Source organism: Magnolia sinica, chromosome 19 (assembly GCF_029962835.1).
Source record: "Magnolia sinica isolate HGM2019 chromosome 19, MsV1, whole genome shotgun sequence".
Lineage (NCBI taxonomy): Eukaryota > Viridiplantae > Streptophyta > Magnoliopsida > Magnoliales > Magnoliaceae > Magnolia > Magnolia sinica.
This window is the reverse complement of record NC_080591.1, coordinates 63,096,472-63,115,064: the sequence shown is the minus strand read 5'-3', so window position 1 is coordinate 63,115,064 and position 18,593 is coordinate 63,096,472. Positions and strand designations below refer to the sequence as shown.

At 35.2% G+C, this 18,593-nt stretch overlaps 1 protein-coding gene across 1 annotated transcript in view; it reads left to right on the top strand.

Moving 5' to 3' along the window:
- LOC131235468 (3-hydroxyisobutyryl-CoA hydrolase 1-like) overlaps positions 1-17,448 on the top strand; it is a 103,396-nt gene extending 85,948 nt beyond the window's left edge. The window contains exons 7-14 of the mRNA XM_058232653.1: positions 14,404-14,488; positions 15,337-15,422; positions 15,641-15,762; positions 15,869-15,929; positions 16,044-16,142; positions 16,442-16,543; positions 16,982-17,023; positions 17,116-17,448. Of these exons, the coding sequence (XP_058088636.1) occupies positions 14,404-14,488; positions 15,337-15,422; positions 15,641-15,762; positions 15,869-15,929; positions 16,044-16,142; positions 16,442-16,543; positions 16,982-17,023; positions 17,116-17,253 (735 nt within the window). The 3' untranslated portion in view covers positions 17,254-17,448. The remainder of the gene's footprint in view (positions 1-14,403; positions 14,489-15,336; positions 15,423-15,640; positions 15,763-15,868; positions 15,930-16,043; positions 16,143-16,441; positions 16,544-16,981; positions 17,024-17,115) is intronic.
- Positions 17,449-18,593: the final 1,145 nt, after the last annotated feature.

The window sequence follows — 18,593 nt, the reverse complement described above, 5'->3', positions numbered from 1 at the left end:
AGGGGGGGGGGGGGTGAATAGGACAATGCCAAAATAAAACTATAGCAGTGGAATAAAGAAAGATAGATAACCAAATAAACTAAATCAAATCACAATGCTAAAATAAAAGCAACCTCACTAAACAAGTATTGAGAGGTTGATATAAATTCAGTTCTAAGTACAACCTTACACCATACAAACCAAAGGTTTATGGCAGGACAACCTTATTTCTAGAACGTCCTTTGTATCAAAAACTCAAACCGGAGAGGAATAAATAAATAGCAAGGAATTGAAATAAATTGCAGGAATTTAAAACTAAATTATTACAACATTCCCACTGTGCTTGAAATGTAAATTTTACAACATTCACATCCACACATACATTTCACAAATTTGAATAAAAAGAGATATAAAACTTAAGTAAGCATTCAAACCACAAGACAAAGAATTATAGTGGTTTACCTGTGTGTACACCAACTGTTCAACAACAGCCACACAGCGCTACTCCACTCCTAATATTCTCACACAGGGGATATCAGCATTCACTATCAAAGATAGGTTTTCCAGGTTCACCCAAAACCTTCACAATTGTGTTTTTCTCTGTGGGCTTAAATAATTAAAAAATCCCTCTTCTGAGTTTTCCTGGCTCTCCTCAGATAACCAATACAATGAGATTTTTCTGGCAAATCCCAAAGGAAAACTAAATAAAAGTAAATTACACAAATATAAAATACCTGACTTTCTCCTTCATCGTAATAGCCTAGAAGAACCAAGTTGGGCAGAGATTTGAATGTCAAAGTTCAATGTCCAATACTCCCTTTGTAATGGTTCTAAGTTCTAACAGATTTTAAATTAAACCAATTGGGCATAGCTCTATTTGATTTTGATTCCAAGAAGACGGAATACAGCAATTCCACTTTTCAAATAAGATTGGAATACAGGAACAAAATTAAATAAGGAAAGTTAAAGAAAGAGAATATTAAATATGCACACTTAGCTTAAAATAGAGCACAAACTTATCTCTCAGAAAGCCGAATTAAATTAGCTTGAATTTCCTATTTTATTCAGAGATTCGTGCTCTATTTATAGGTGAGCAAATCACGTCTTCGACTGGTCTAAAGGCCTCTACGACTGGTCGTAGAACTAACAGATATTTAAAAATTCGGGCGCGATAAGATCTGGTGGTTTCACGACTGGTCATAGATGGTCTACGACTGGTCGTAGGTTTCCATCGATTGGTCGTAGGTTTCACATGACTAGTTAAAGCTAGCCAATATTCAACGCTGTACATTGAGTCGTAGCTCTATGACAGGTCGAAGAAACAGTCGACACTGTTCATATGACTAGTCGAACAAACCTTAAGACTAGTCGAAGTCAAAGAGAAAATATCTGAATTTTGCAACAAACTTTACGACTGATCTAGGAAATTCTTAGACAGGTCAAAACAGTGTTAGGACTAGTCGAACAAAGTCCAGGACTAGTCTTAGAACAACCTAAACTCACATATATAAAACATATGAATTATGTATCTAGAATGATCTACTCTAAAGGTCAACCTAAGGTCAGTCATACCTCAATAGTGAAGTAAGGACATTGAAACTTAGAGACAAGAGACCTTTGAAAGTAGCAAAGCTTGAAGTCTTGATAGAGCTCAAACTTGAAAGCTTCTTGAGATTCTTAACTTGTGAACAGTGCTTGTCAAACAAAGCTGATCTTGAGTAGAGCATTATTTTTCATAGATGTAAGCTGCATAACAGTGTCTTTGGCACTACAAATTTGACAACAAAAAGGGCTATAAATTATAGCACTTACAATCTCCCCCTTTGTCAAATTAGTGCTAAAACACACTTCCAAGATATGTTACATAACAAAGAATATCTGATTAAAGAATCATGCACCAGTTGTTATATACCAGTTGTTATCAACCGGCATAAGAACATGATCCTGTAAACTTGTAAATCAATATTCAACATAACATATAGTCCACTTCTGCACATACTCCTCCTGAGTAACATACAATGCTACTCCCTCCTCATAACATAATCATTCATTAGACACATCACATCCATATCCATTCTCCCCCTTTTTGTCACAATAGGACAAAGGAAGCATAGAATAAATGATTGAGGAGAAAAAAGTAAAGAGAAATATGAGTGGAAACAAGACATGATATGATTAACCAACATAAACAGTCCACATAATTCATATACAGAGCTAAGTCAAAAATAGCTGCAGTTTGAAAACCAGTTAAGCTAACACAAGAGTAATAAAGTTATAACAGACCAGCTAACTTAAAAGATCTAATCAGAACCAGATGAAGATGCAGGGATGGAAGGATCAAGTTGATGCAAGCCCTTGTTCAAGCGCCTAAGATATTTGCGCATATACCTGAATTGTAAATCATGGGCAACAGACATGTTTTCCATCTTAACATTCATATTCTCAACTTTATCTTCCAATGCACGTAGACGTGCATTAAACTCAGAAGGCTCATAATCTAGATCATTTCCAAAATCAAATTCAAGTTCTTCAAATATATTATCCATGTTAATATCAGCAGGAGGATGATCACTAACTTCTTCCTCATGTTCAGCTTCGGCATTGCCACCACCAACACCTTGACCAGGAAGAAAATCAAGCTTCATCTTATTAATATTAGAATTGTTAATATTAGATGATGGATAGGGGCTTCTCCAACCGGCATATCGACTAACATATGTGTAGCCAACACAGTCATCAAATAACCAAAAGGAATGTCACTGTGACCAGGATGGAGTCGAAACTGAATAATGGAGTGACAAATCAAGGATGGTAGACAAACATGAACATCATTAGCAACAGCATGAAGAACACGGACCATGAAGGAAGTCAATTTAGATTTATTACCCGATCAAGGATACAAGTTAGACACAAAGATTTTGTAAAGAGCTCTGTATTTGGGTAACAGATATTTTGAAGGAAGCGCATTCCCTTTATGAGTCCATTGAACATCCGAATTGCATAAATCTTTAGTGAGCATACGTTTTTCAAATATAGAGGGTTTTTCAGATAAGTTATGGATAGGAATGCCCTCATCATTTACAGGAATTTCCATAAGAGCTGAAATCAAATGACGATCAATGTTAAATGGTCCTCTCTCATGGCTATCTTAAAAGATAAATTTTTTAATGAAAAATCACATATTCATGCAAACATGGACTGGGCAATGGACCGGTGTGCTGGTCCACCCCAATGTAATAAGTTATCCCAACTTACAGCTTGGAGCATAGGAAGGATATCAGAAGGAGCAACATGATTAATATCAACAAGATGTTTAACAATAACATTACGTAATCTGATGTTCCAAACATAGGATGGATCGTCCTCGAGAGCTCGAAGATGATGCTTAGTAATAGGGGCTGATCTGGAGAAAGAAGAAGGACTACAGTATGTTATTTTTCTACCTCTAGATGCCATTTACAACAGGGATTTCAAGAAAAAAAAAGAGTTGTATAGGGTTGAGAAGTGGGTTTTCTCAAATTAGATTTTACCCAAGAAAAACTCCAAATCTCAACGAAATTTGAAAATAGATAACTTCAAGAGTCAAATAGAAGAAATATAGACATAAATCTACAAGAAAAATGCAAATGGAGTACTAACTTTGAAGATTTTGAAGGATGGGTTCGACTGGTCGTGTGTTGGCTCGAATGAGAGAGAAGAAGAAATGAAGAAGATGAACCATTTTCCCAAATTATAAGAGATTCACATGATTCACGACTGGTCATGGATGTACACAACTGGTCGTAACACGACTGGTCATGTAGATTCACGACTGGTTGAGTATCGGCCAGAAAAATTGAATTCTAGCATTATATTCAAAAATTTGAAAATAAATCAAGTAATTATATACACTATGATACAAAAAGGCATAAATAATCACTTTAAAATGCACATGCCAAGATCAAATTTCATTTTGTTAAACCTACTTTTGTCGAGCAGTTTAGTGAAAATGTCAGCATGTTGATTTTCGGTAGGGATATATTCCAAAGATACAACCTTTTCTTCTACTAATTCTCAAATATAATGAAATCTAATGTCAATGTACTTAGTACGAGAATGCTGAATTGGATTTTTTAAAATATTTATAGCACTGGAATTATCACAATATAATAACATAGAATCCTGTTTAATTCTAAAGTCACTTAGCATACGTTTCATCCAAACAAGCTGCGAACACGCATTACCAGTTGTGATATATTCAGCTTTAGCTGTTGAAAGTGATATAGAACTTTGTTTCTTGCTAAACCAAGAAACTAAACAGTTTCATAGAAACAACCCCCACTGGTTGATTTTCTATCATCAAGATTACCAGCCCAGTCAGCATCTGAGTACCCAGCTAATTGAACACTAGTCTCATGTGGATACCAGAGACTGAGATTAATAGTACTTGCGACATATCGCGTAATCCGCTTAACAACAGTCAAGTGCAACTCTTTAGGATCATACTGATATGTAGCGCAAATACCAACACTTAGAGCGATATTAGGTCTACTAGCAGTTAAATACAGTAAACTACCAATCACACTACTATATAATTTTGGATCCACATTTTTACCTGTAGAATCTTTTGAGAGTTTCAAAGTTGTACTCATAGGAGTATCAAAGTTCTTACCATTCTCAAATCCAAATCTCTTAATCAAATTCATAGCATATCTAGATTAAGAAATAAACATTCCATTAGGTTTTTGCTTTACTTGCAACCCAAGGAAATAATTCAATTTCCCAACCATGCTCATTTCAAACTAAGATTTCATCAAATCTGCAAACTCAATAGTCATGTCAGTACAGGTAGATCCATAAATGATATCATCAACATAAATTTGTACTATTAAAATGTGATCATCATGTTTTTTGATAAACAGAGTCTTATCATCACATCCCATTTGAAAATTATGACTTAATAGAAACTTTATTAGTTTCTCGTACCATGCCCTAGGAGCCTGTTTTAAACTATAAAGTGCCTTTGTAAGGCGATACACATGATTAATATTTTTGAGATCTTAAAAACTCATCGGTTGTTCAACATAAACTTCCTCATGCAGATCACCATTTAAAAAAGCACTTTTCACATCCATTTAGCAAATCTTAAACTTTCTAACACACGCAATGGATATAAAGAGTCTAATTGATTCAAGATGTGCTACTAGTGCGAAGGTTTCATCAAAATCAATGCCTTCAATTTGAGTATAACCTTGTACCAGTAGCCTAGCCTTGTTTCTAATAATATTGCCAAGCTCGTCAGACTTATTTTTGAAAATCCATTTGGTTCCAATGATGTGTTTATCTTTAGGTCTAGGTATGAGATACCAAACATCATTTCTCACGAATTGGTTAAGTTCTTAAAGTTGTCTATGGGTACGAACACCAGTGAGAGGGTTTCCAAGAATCCGTGTGGTTGGATGATCGTTAACAATCCTTAGTTCAGAATCAGTCTGATTAGATGAAGTATCGGATTTATCAATTACTAGTACTTCATCATTATCTGAACTTGAGACTGGTATGTTTAAGTGATCATCAATGACTACATTGATAGACTCTTAAATCACACTGGTCCTTTTGTTCAGAACCCTATAAGCTCGACTGTTTAAAGAGTATCCTAAAAAGATCCCTTCATCACTCTTCGTTTCAAACTTTCCCAGATATTCACGATCTCATAAGATATAGCACTTGCTGTCAAAAACTCGAAAGTATTTGAAAGTAGGCTTTTTATCGAACCACAATTCGTAAGCCGTTTTATTATTACTTTTACTAGTATAAACCCAGTTAATGATATAGCAAGCTGTATTGACTGCTTCAGCTCAAAGATTCTTAGAGAGCTTCATACTGTTAAACATGACATTAGCTATTTCTTGAAGCACTCTATTTTTCCTTTCAACTATTCCATTTTGTTGCGGAGTTTTGGGCACTGAGAATTCATGTAATATTCCCTGGTCGCTATAGAACTTCTCAAAACCGCTATTCTCAAATTCAGATCCATGATCACTATGAATCTTATTGACTTGAGAACCTTTTTCAGTTTGAATCCTTTTAAGAACCTTTTTCACTTCTTCAAAGGTTTCTAATTTGTCCCTTAAGAAGACAACTCATGTATATCTGGTAAAGTCATCTACTATTACCAAGATATATCTTTTGCCACCTCGACTTTCCGTCCTGGTAGATCCTACAAGATCCATATGGAGAAGCTCGAGTAGTCTTGATGTGGTATTGAAATTCACCTTTTTATGTGAGTTCCTCATTTGTTTGCCAATCTGGCAATCGCCACATATTTTATCTAACTTTCGTAGTTTGGGTAGACCTCTTATAAGTTCTCGTTTGCTCAATCTATATAGATTTCAGTAGTGTACATGTCCAAGACGTTTGTGCCACAAATCAGTCTCGTCTGTATGGACCATGTAACACAATTAATTAGATGAACTAGATTCACTAATAATATAGCAGTTTTCAGACGTTCTACGTCCAGTTAGTATTACTGAACCCTTGTTATTTAGAATCTCACAACTTTGATTAGAAAACCAAACATTATGGTTATTATCATAAATTTGTGATATGCTTAGAAGATTATGTTTCAGTCCTTCAACATACAAAACATTTTTAAACAAAGGAAGGTTATAGAGTTGAACCGTACCTTGGCCCATAATCTTGCAATTGCTTTCATCACCAAAAGTAACTAACCCATCAATCATATCTTTAAGATCGGTGAATAAGGCCTTGTCACCTATCATATGCTTGGAGCATCCACTATCTAGGTACCACTTTGAATGGCTTGTTGCTTTGAAAGTGGTGTGGGCAACTAAGCAGGCAACTTTAGGAACCCATTTCAGAACTGTTTTAGGTTTAGGAGTATAGTTGGTCTTCTTTGGACTGTTGTTATAAGAATGACCAACTAAGTTAGATTTTAAGAGCTCCTTGAGTAAATCCACTATCTTTTCAGCTAGTGGGTTTCTGTTCTGATTTTTGAAGTTGACATAGCTGCCTCTAGCTTTTTGAAAAGCTTTTATATTTTTAAAAAAACCTTGACTAGTATTTTTTCCTTTTGAGTTAGAGGACTCTCCTTTCACAAACTTAGGAGAAGTATACTTTTGTTTAGGAGGAACATTTTTATCATAGCCCAACCCGGATCTGTCGCTACATTTTCTACATCCAGATAAAAGTTTTTCTAACTTTGGATCTCCTTGGGCATACCTCCATGTATCCTTTAAACTCAGAAGAGAAGATACTTCATTTTTAAGTCTCTCATTTTCAGATTTCAAATTTTCAATCAGGGAGGTTTTGAATTCTAAATCACATTTTGATTTTTCAAAACAATCTGAAATTTGAAAATTTTCTAAAACAAGAGATTCAAAACATTCTTTAAGTTTAAAAAACTTTTCTTTTTGAAGTTTAAGTGTGATAACAATTTTACAACTTTCCTTGTATAGGGCATTGTAAGCATCTTGAAGATCATCTTCATTTTCATAATCATTATTCAGATTTTCTTTGCTAGTTGAATCATCATGATCTGAAAAAGTGAATTTGGCTATAGTCATAAGGGCTTTAACGTCACTGCCCGACTCGGTTTTAGAATCTTCTGATTTAAAAGAAGTTTCAGAATCAGATGATTCATCCCAAGTAGCTAACATACCCTTCTTTTCGGGTTTGTCCTTTTTAGGACACTTGTTTGCTAAATGCCCATATTCTTGGCAGTTGTAACATTGACTATCTTTCAAAGACTTCCAAGTTTTAGATTTGGGTTTTGATCTTTTGTTATCATTTGATTTTTGAAAATCAACCCTCTTTTTACTCTTAAAAATCTTGTAAATCTTTTTCGCTAAAAGAGCCATATCATCTTTAGAATCAGAGTTTTCTTTAGAAGATTTAAGAGCGGTAAATTTACTTTTAGGAGCTTTAAAGTTTAACTCATAGGTTTGTAAAGAACCAACTAGTTCTTTTACCCTCATATTGTCCGTATCACGAAGTTCCTGGATCACGGTTACCTTAGAGTTGAATCGTTTAGGAAGCGAGCATTGTATCTTTGCATACACTTTACTTTCTGGGATTTTATCGCCAAGACCCCACATTGAGTTTACGATGTCATTTAATCTAGTGTAAAAGTCAATAAACATTTCATTTTCCTCCATATGAATTTCTTCAAATTTGGTTGTGAGGAGTTGGACTTTAGATTTTTTGACAATTGTAGTACTCTCGTGTGTCATTTCTAATATATCACAGGCTTGCTTTGCTGTATCACATGATATGATTCTTTTGAACTCATCCGGTGATAGTGTGCAAGTAATTACATTTACTGCTTTTGCATTAGCACTACTCTCATTTTTCTGAAGGGTGGTCCATGAGAAATATCGTGTTACTCTCATTGATTTTGAACCATTAATACCAGTCACTTCAGTGGTAGGTGGGTTCCATTCAGTCATTGTGGCTTGCCACACACTCTCATCCATTGATTTGAGGAAGATCCTCATCCTGGCTTTCCAATAGGCATACTTGGAGCCATCAAAGGGTGGAGGCTTAGTGACTGATAGGCTATCAAAATTTGACATCTTATATATAGCTTAGATCGTTAGCTCAGGATTCAAATCCAAATAAAGTTCATAACGAAGATGGGCCTGGACGGCCTTGAAATGGCCTAATTATACGTCCTAGAGGAGGGTGAATAGGACGATGCCAAAAAAAACTTTAACAGTGGAATAAAGAAAGATAAATAGCTAAATAAACTAAATCAAATCACAATGCTGAAATAAAAGCAACCTCACTAAACAAGTATTGAGAGGTTGATACGAATTCAGTTCTAAGGACAACCTTACACCATAAAAACCAAAGGTTTATGGCAGGACAACCTTATTTCTAGAACGTCCTTTATATCAAAAACTCAAACCGGAGAGGAATAAATAAATAGCAAGGAATTGAAATAAATTGCAGGAATTTAATACTAAATTATTACAACATTCCCACTGTGCTTGAAATTTAAATTTTACAACATTCACATCCACACATACATTCCAAAAATCCGAATGAAAAGAGATATAAAACTTAAGCAAGCATTCAAATCACAAGACAAAGAATTATAGTGGTTTGCCTATGTGTACACCAACTGTTCAACAACAGCTACACAGTGCTACTCCACTCCAAATATCCTCACACAAGGGATATCAGTGTTCACTATCAAAGATAGGTTTTCTAGGTTCACCCAAAACTTTCACAATTGTGTTTTTCTCTGTGGGCTTACACAATTATAAAATCCCTCTTTTGAGTTTTCTTGGCTCTCCTCAAATAACCAATACAATGAGATTTTTCTGGCAAATTCCAAAAGAAAACCAAATGAAAGTAAATTACAAACATAAAATACCTGACTTTCTCCTTCGTCGTAACAGCCCAGAAGAACCAAGTCGGGGTAGAGATTTGAATGTCAAAGTTCAATGTCCAATACTCTCTTTGTAATGGTTCTAAGTTCTAATAGATTTTAAATTAAACCAATTGGGCGTAGCTCTATTTGATTTTGATTCCAAGAAGACAGAATACAACAATTCCACTTTTCAAATAAGATTGGAACATAGGAACAAAATCAAATAAGGAAAGCTGAAAAAAGAGAATATTAAATATGCACACTTAGCTTAAAATGGAGCACAGACTTATCACTCAGAAGGCCGAATTAAATTAGCTTGAATTTTCTATTTTATTCTGAGATTCATGCTCTATTTATAGGTAAGCAAATCATGTCTTTGATTGGTCTAAAGACCACTACAACTGGTCGTAGAACCAACAGATATTTAAAAATTCGAGCATGATAAGATCTGGCGGTTTCATGACTAGTCGTTGGTGGTTTACGACTGGTTATAGGTTTCACACGACTAGTCTAAGCTAGCCAATCTTCAACAGTGTACATTGAGTCATATCTCTATGACAGGTCGAAGAAATAGTCGACACTGTTCATATGATTAGTCAAACAAACCCTAAGACTAGTCGAAGCCAAACATAAAATATCTGAATTTTGCAGCAAACTTTATGACTGATCTAGGAAATTCTTAGATAGGTCGAATCAGTGATAGGACTAGTCGAACAAAGTCCAGGACTAGTCTTAGAACAGCCTAAACTCACATATATAAAACATATGAACTATGTATCCAGAATGACCTACTCTAAAGGTCAACCTAAGGTCAGTCATACCTCAATAGTGAAGTAAAGACATTGAAACTTAGAGGCAAGAGGCCTTTGAAAGTAGCAAAGCTTGAATCTTGATGGAGCTCAAACTTGAAAGCTTCTTGAGATATTGAGGTTGAACTTGAAAGCTTCTTGAGATTCTTGACTTGTGAACAGTGCTTGTCAAACAAAGCTGATCTTGAGTAGAGCATTGTTTTTCACAGATGCAAGCTACATAACAGTATCTTTGACACCACAAATTTGACAACAAAAAGGGCTAAAAACTATAGCACTTACAAAGTGGCAAATAACTTTGATTTGGTTTGGTTTGGTTAGTATGAGATAGTTTCTTTTATTAACTTCCTTTATTATTTATACCCTTAGATCAATCATCTAGATGCTTCCCACATCATAACGGTTAGTAGACTCTCAGGAGTTTCAACACCCAGTCAAGGGTTCAAGTATCCATAGGTAGTGAAATTCCACTAGAGTGAGTGTGTGCAAAAAAAAAAAAAAAAAAAAAAAAAAAAAAAAAAAACACCATTGTAACACCACTTGCCTTCCTTGCCACCTATCCTGATAACCACTCAAGGCTCCATATCGATTATACCACTTTTTTCTCGACCACTCTTACTTAGTGGATGACATGGCACTACTCGATAGAGACCAACTGTATTACTACAAAATCCTCTTCAGGTATCTCTTTAGATCTTAAATGCACAACGTAACTCTCATAAAATTACATGTGTCCCCTTCTGATTGTCTCTCATAGGAATATGCAGAAATAGGGTGGAACATAGTAGTTGAAAAGCCTTTCTAGATCATTATTTTAGTTCATCTCTTCTTCTTAATTGTTCCTCTTCTCTAGACCAAGCTCTGTTTCTGGTTGTTAATTGATCATTTACCACGCATCAGCCACATCTCTTTTGTTGGTTGCTCACCCATGCTACACTCAAATGCTCTCCGCATTATTTCATTTTAACTGTTCGACCAAGATTTTTGGCCACTTAGTTTGCTTCTAGACACATACCGATCACTCTTTCCACTTTCGTACAGCTATCGACTGCTTACTTCTCTTTGTCGACCAGGATTTTTATCTTAGTTGCCCTCTTGGTCAACCTTAAGGAAGACTCTTGACCACTTGTTTTGCTTTTGAATTCCATTCAACTACTCCATATCTTCTCATCCTGTTAGTTGTCATTTCATAAAAAGCACACCAAGCATCCTTAAAGATCTTTAATATGCTATATCTTTTCCTATCTGTAACACCTGTCTTTTTTAATTGGGGTTCCCAATAATGATAAGAAATAGGGTACAACATTGCCCCTCAAATCACTTCGACTTTGTTAAAAGGTGAATGCTATATTAATTCGTTATTTGGCACAATAAATGTGATTACTTGACCATGTAAAAACATCAATTTCGACCATCTTTGTCGAAAAACAACAAATTCGGCCATCTTGGTTGGATTCGGCCATCTTGATCAATAAATGACAAATTCAATCATCTTGGTTAAATTCGACCACCTATATCAAGAAAATGGTGTTCACAACCCCAAGTGTAGGGTTGCGATGTAGTAATAATCTCGGTAAAACCGAGGTCGAATCCACAGGGACTAAACTTATATGTATTCTGAATTTAACTAGAACTAGAACTAGACAAAGATCTAAATCTAAATTTGAAATTTGAATTTAAAGGAGTAATTGTGAATAAGCTTAAACAATCAATTTAAAGGTGGTAAGTAGGGTGCTAAGGATCCACTCATAGCAATTGGGAGGCTACCTTGCATGATTCAAGAGATCCAACTGGAATTAGAGTCATATCTTATCCAGTTAGAGAAAGAAGAGACGGTCAGATCTCTTAACTTTTCATTGATCCAGTCATCAATGGAGGAGAATTGTGAAGATTGGAAGGGATTCCATCACCCAAACATGCCCATGAGACAATGGTAAACAACAGAATTTATCAATCCCATATTCTCAAGTAAGAAAGAAGATATCTAAAGCTATCACAGATTTATTATAATTTGAGTCACAACAAACCATTCAAAACTGGAAATACTCCTTAAAATCAAACTAGAATTCAATGAAGTTCAATAAAAACATAAATCAAAGCAAACATCCCAATCACGTTGCAAGCTTCACCTCTTAGCCCTGGCTAAGAAGTTTATCCAACCATAAACATGATTGAACTAAAGTCTCTCAAACAAATCATAAAAACCAAGGAAGAAGAAGAAAGCTCTTGGACGGCAGCTACACCCTTTTGCTCCACTCCTTGAACCCTAAAAAATACCTAGGAATGTCCTAGGGATTCCTATTTACAGTTGTGAAGCTCCACCTTACGCACCAACTTAGAATTTCCTTAATCTGTTGCGAAACCGCTTCAATTTACCCAATCCGCAGCTTTTCCATGCCATGCTTAGATCGGACTGAAGTTGGGTTCAGTCAAACTGAATTAAGATTGAAAATTACACTTTTTAGCGGGACAATTCTGCACGATTTCAGTCGCACCGAAATCACATATGAAGTTTAGGTGCAGAGTACTTAGGTGGGATCGAAATTGGCTTAGGTGGGACTGAAGTTGTCTTCGGTCACATCGAAGTTGGCTTAGGTGAGACCGAATTAATCCTGAAAATCATAATTTCTTGCTAGATTTTTTTGTGCGATTTCGGTCGCACCGAAGTTGGCTTAGGTGGATATGAATTGTCTTATTTTTCTTCTATTAAACTTGTGCTTTGCTAGTCTTTTCTCCATCGTTTGTACTTGGTTTCCTCGGATTTTTGGCATATAAATTCTTTATTCTTGGTCTCTTAAGATCCATCTTTTTCCTTGGTGATTCTTGAGCATTAAATCCATTCTTTTAACATTCTTTTCAATCTAATCTCTCAGATTCACCTTACAACATAAACATGTATAAAATATACCATTAAGCAGTATCATGTTTATAAAACCAAGATACAAGTGGAGAAAATATCCAATATTTGACTATTTGACACTTAACAAATGGCAAATTTGACCTTGACAATTGAGACTATCGGTCAATTCATTCTGAATAGAGCATATGGCTGACCGAGGTAGTAATATGACCAAGAACATGTCATGCTACTTCCTGAATCATGATTGCCCACGAGTGGGCCCCACGGGCCTATGTCCAATATTTATTCATAATAAAAGAATGTTCACACCTCAGCATATGAACATCACCTCAAATGTACTTCTTGTACATTTAGGGCTAGTCAACCCATGTGAGTGGGTGACCAACCTCCTGAAAAAGTAAAAACCCTACATAATCTAAAGCTAAATGCTGATGAACTATGCACCTAGTTTATATTAATACTCACTACTTAATAAATAGAACGTATTATTCATTCCATGTTATGTACATATGGAACGAATAATAAGAAACCAGACAAGCCTGCAGAATGTGGCTGTGGTTGTGTACATATTATCTAGTCCCAGGGAGTGTCGATTTTATACATGAGATGAGTCACGAGGTCGTGTGGTCTCTGTTGCAATACGCAAGTTTGGAGCAGAATATAGATGAGGAGGTCATTAATGATAGAACTCTTTCTCTATAATTATATAATAGAATTCTTAGTCCTCAAGTAGTTTACACAATTCGTTATTCATAATCCCATTCAAAGGAGTGCTAGAACGAGGAGGAAGAACCATAGGATTCACAGTGGTGTGCTTCTTTCACTAAGGGTGGAAATGTGCATGTGACATATTCATTCTCCAAGATCTTGGATATGGTGACCTTGATGGAAATATATATATCTGTATAACTTGGTTGTGTGGTCTTTTTATTGAAATTTATATTCTTTTAGAAGAGTATGATCACCACTATTCTAGATTTGTTGTTACCTAAACTCATGAAAAAAGGAATGAAAACTGTGGATTCCAACAGTACTTTTATTGTTTGGTATGGCAATAGTTTTCGTGAAAATCTTGAAGCTTACTGATCAAGTGAAGATTGTTATCTCTTATAGCCTTGAAATCCACATTTTAATATTATTTTTTTTTGGAAGAAATCAATGTCAATATTTTTTGTAAACCTTGGAAAGGCAATCAAGTGTCATATCTCTCTCGTCTTCTTTTTTTTTTTTTTTCCTTAAACAAGGCAAAAGTACCTACCTTTTCTTCTCAAATAGGGGAAACTGGATCTCCATGGAAATTGATTTTTTTCCAATATTTTTAAAAATTCCCAATCAAGATTAAGTTAGATAAGTAATATATTTGTGTGGATTTGTTGCAGATTTTTGCCATGCCGGAGGCATCCTTGGGACTATTCCCTGATGTGGGTGCATCCTATTTTCTATCTCGTCTCTCAGGCTTCTTTGGTAACATTTGATACTTAAAGTAGATTTTCTATATCAATGATTAACACTCATCTTATTTAAAACCTTCTTGTTTGTATGTAGTATGTAATATTTTCTATGCTTTCTCCCTATTAAATTGAAAAATGATTCCACTGCTTAAATTTTTGGTAAATATCCCAAAAATGAGAAGACTGTAATAGTAATAACTTTTTTTGAGAAATATGGGAGCACACCACTTGTAACTTTGTTGGTTTTACAGAGAAATATGCGTCCTTTGGATTTGTCTACTTGACCCGAAAGCACAAAGCACCCATCCACACGCTCTGCCACAGAATGCCACAAGAAGGGAACCATCTAATGAGGCCGCAACAAACAGAACTCTGTGAAGGAAACATGGCAGGGCTACTATAGTGATAATGCACAGAGGCAACCCACCAGAGACCATAGCAGATGAGGAACCATGTTTCCTATCAATAACCAAAGAAACATTCATAGTTGGGACTCTACTGGACGTTGAATCACCCTGAGCAAGGGCCTTTGCAAAACAACAGTCATTTGCCATACAGGCCGCCCAAATGCCCCCCCAACTTACCTTAGCAAAACAGCCTGCACAGAACAACAGCAATAATAATAGTAATAATAATGGTTGGATCTAAACATGATTTTACCACTGAAACATGAAATATTCTTTCAACATTTCGAGTCATTAAATGTGCAACGGGAGAAGTTTGTGTTTGGATGTCATATATATAAACATAATCATTGATTTTTTAAGAAATTCACTGAAGATAAAATGTTGAATTTTTATTATTAAACATTATATTATATCGAAACTTCTAGTTGCCGAAGTATGTATCCATATCTTGCAGGGGAATACATAGGTCTCACTGGCACAAGACTAGACGGAGCTGAAATGTTAGCATGCGGCCTTGCAACTCACTTTGTCCTTTCCATGGTATAGTTATCTAACATTGTATTGAGTTGATTTTAGTAGGTTGGTTATGAACAATCTAATTTGAACAATAATTACTTTCATATATTCATTCATACTGCAAAAAAGGTGGAGTTTTATTAAAATGCAATGCTCTCTTGCATGCATCCATCTTAATATCAACTAAGTTCGTCTATGCTTTCCAAGAATAATTTTGTAATATATATTTCAAAAATGAACAGAACTTGCCTTCGCTGGAAGAGGAATTGAATAAGGTGGATTCATCAGATCTGACAATTATCTCTACCATTATCGATTCATTTTCACTAACTTCAATTTTGAAGGAAGACAGTGTCTATCGAAGGTGCGCCATTAGTTGGTGGCCATATTGTTGTTATTAGACAGATCATTTTCATCTTCTCTTCTCATAATAAATTAGTGTGATGACATCAAATTTGATCAAGATGCAGAATAGATATTATTAATAAATGCTTCTCGAAAGGAACAGTGGAAGAAATTCTATCTGCACTAGTAAGTAACTCCGTGAAGAATTGTATGTAACCCTTACAATTGTAGTGTGATGTTTTGACAAGATAAAAATTTAAAGGGTTATTACTATAAGGGAATTAATGTTTTTTGTTATAGGAATATGAAGCTATAAACAAAAAAGATGACTGGATTGGTTCAGCTGTTAAGTCATTGAAGACATCATCGCCAACGAGTCTTAAAGTTTTTCTTAAATCGGTAATGGTCTATCTCTTCTTGAAATTTCAAACTAAATATGCTAGTTATCTTTACGTTTTTTTTTTTTTTTTTTTTTTTTTTTTTTTTGTGATTTTCTCTCCATATACCTTCATCAAAAAAACCAAAGTGTTTTCTTTATTCTATAGGATCCATTTGGATGCACAAGTGAGCTAAATTTTTAAGGCAAAGTAGATAGCAAAATTTATTAAATAACAAGTTACGCTCCTTTCAATTCCAACCTGAAAGTTGGAATTCAAACTATATATAGTTTGGACTTACTTCCTCTTATATATTCTCAGATCAGAGAAGGACGGACACAAGGCATCGACCAATGTTTAATTCGAGAATACAAAATGGCTTGTCATGCCGTTAGAAGAACAGTAACCGATGATTTATTTGAGGTCCTATGCAGGATCACTTGTTGTTGCTTTGGTTGATTTTTCATGGGGAAGACATCAATGCCTCTAAAGGCAAAGATACAAACCATGCATTCTGTGGGCTCTGTTGGGTATTAAAGGGTCATTAACCAAAAATTTCCTCAGTGGACTATCCAAACCGTCAAATTGTTGATATTTTTCCCATCGAATCTAAGACATTGTTGATCTTGCACTTCTGCCTATACATTTATGCCACTAAAAGAAGTGGGATTGTTGAAATAGTTTGATCTTTTGTTGATAGCCTTTCACTATTGAACCCATTGAATGAATGGTTTCACCTCACCAAATATTCCATTGGTACAACAATGAAATAAGGAACATCGCATGCCATGCCTGAGGGGCATTGAATCAGATTCCCTTGTTAATTAATTTGAAACTTCCTAAGATGAGCTAAAAATGTAGGGTTGTAGGGCAGCATTGTTAGACAAAGATAAAAAGCCTAAGGTAAATGAAATTTATTATGTTTTTATTCCTTTTGAATACTCATTACGAAATGTTCAACTAAAGTTTTTCTTTTTCTTTTTATTTACATTCAGTGGAAGCCTTCAAAATTGGAATTGGTTTGTAAAGAAATGGTGGATCAGTACTTCATTGCAATAGATGGTGATGATTGGGAAGAACTACAACTTCCTATTAGATCAAACTCCACCAAATTAGCTACAGCAAAGCTCTAAGGATTCTTGCAGATGAAAGTGATCTGAAGTGCACATCACCACTACCAAAGGAGGTCCATGAATTCAGCAATAGATTATCGTAAGTGAGAAATATTGAATGTGGGATAGGTTATTATAGTGTTATTGTAAGATGGTTTATTATCAGAGATATGAAGCATGTTTTTTATTGTGTATGTAACATATGCATTGCACTTTGGTTTACGAGGGATATAGTGATCTTCTTCCCATATAAAGATGACTATGTGATTGGAATTTACCATTTTCCAATATCATTAGGCATCAAATTCCATTAAGTTTGGTAGAAAGAATGTGTCCCTAGATTGTTCGATGCACCTACCCTTGATGTATCTTTAATGAGCATTGAAAGTAGTCTTCATGTTCCTCACCTTATCTCCTTTAAGGCTTGTTAATGTATTATGGACAGCTTCAAATTGTGAGAGGAGTACCGTAGATCAAGAATCTATCTATGAATGAAAGAAAAATAATCTTTACTATCGCTATTACTCTCTCTCTCTCTCTCTCTCTCTCTCTCTCTCTCTCCCTCTCAAATATACACACTCTTACACCAAACTCATGACTTCTTGTACATGACAAACTAGGATAGTGTTAGCACCCAACCATGTTCACGGGATCACTCGAAAGTTGGTCACACCAGCATGCTAATACACATTATGTTTATTAGCTCATAAGTTCAACTTTTATCAAAATCATTGATCCATGATGTCCACCAAGATGATGAAGTCATACATCCTCTCATTTCAGGATTTAAAAAATAAATATATAAATTATAATAGTTGTTGAAATTTTGATTTTAAATATTTTTTACAAGTCGAGTATATTTAAAATAACTAATGTGAGATCTCTGGATGCATTTAGTGTGGTATGAAGAACTTTTGCTGATTTGCTACTGTCGTGGTTATGGGTCCACTGGGGCTGTGGGTTTCAGTGATAGATTCTCTCTGCTTTGGTTTCATAGAAGTGGTCATTGCTCTCTGGTTTTTGCTCGCATTCCCATCTCTAATTTGGGCTTTGCTTGTCTTTGGTAAGTAGGTAGTTGAATCATGCTTTTGTGAAGTAGGCATATTGAGGTTTCCAAATTGTTAGTTCAGGTGGTTTCTCATCTTCTATATTGAATGTTCCGCGTAGCTATCTATTTGAGTGCATTACCTAGCTAGATGCAGTGTTCCATCGTATGTGAGCTCGTCGGGAGTTGTGGTTGTGTATATTGTTGGTTAGATGCTTTTGTGAAGTAGGCATATCTTTGTTGCTGTTGCTATTGTTGTAATTTTCTGGTTTCTACCACTATATGCTAATAGTATCTGCAAAGATCTAGATCGCAG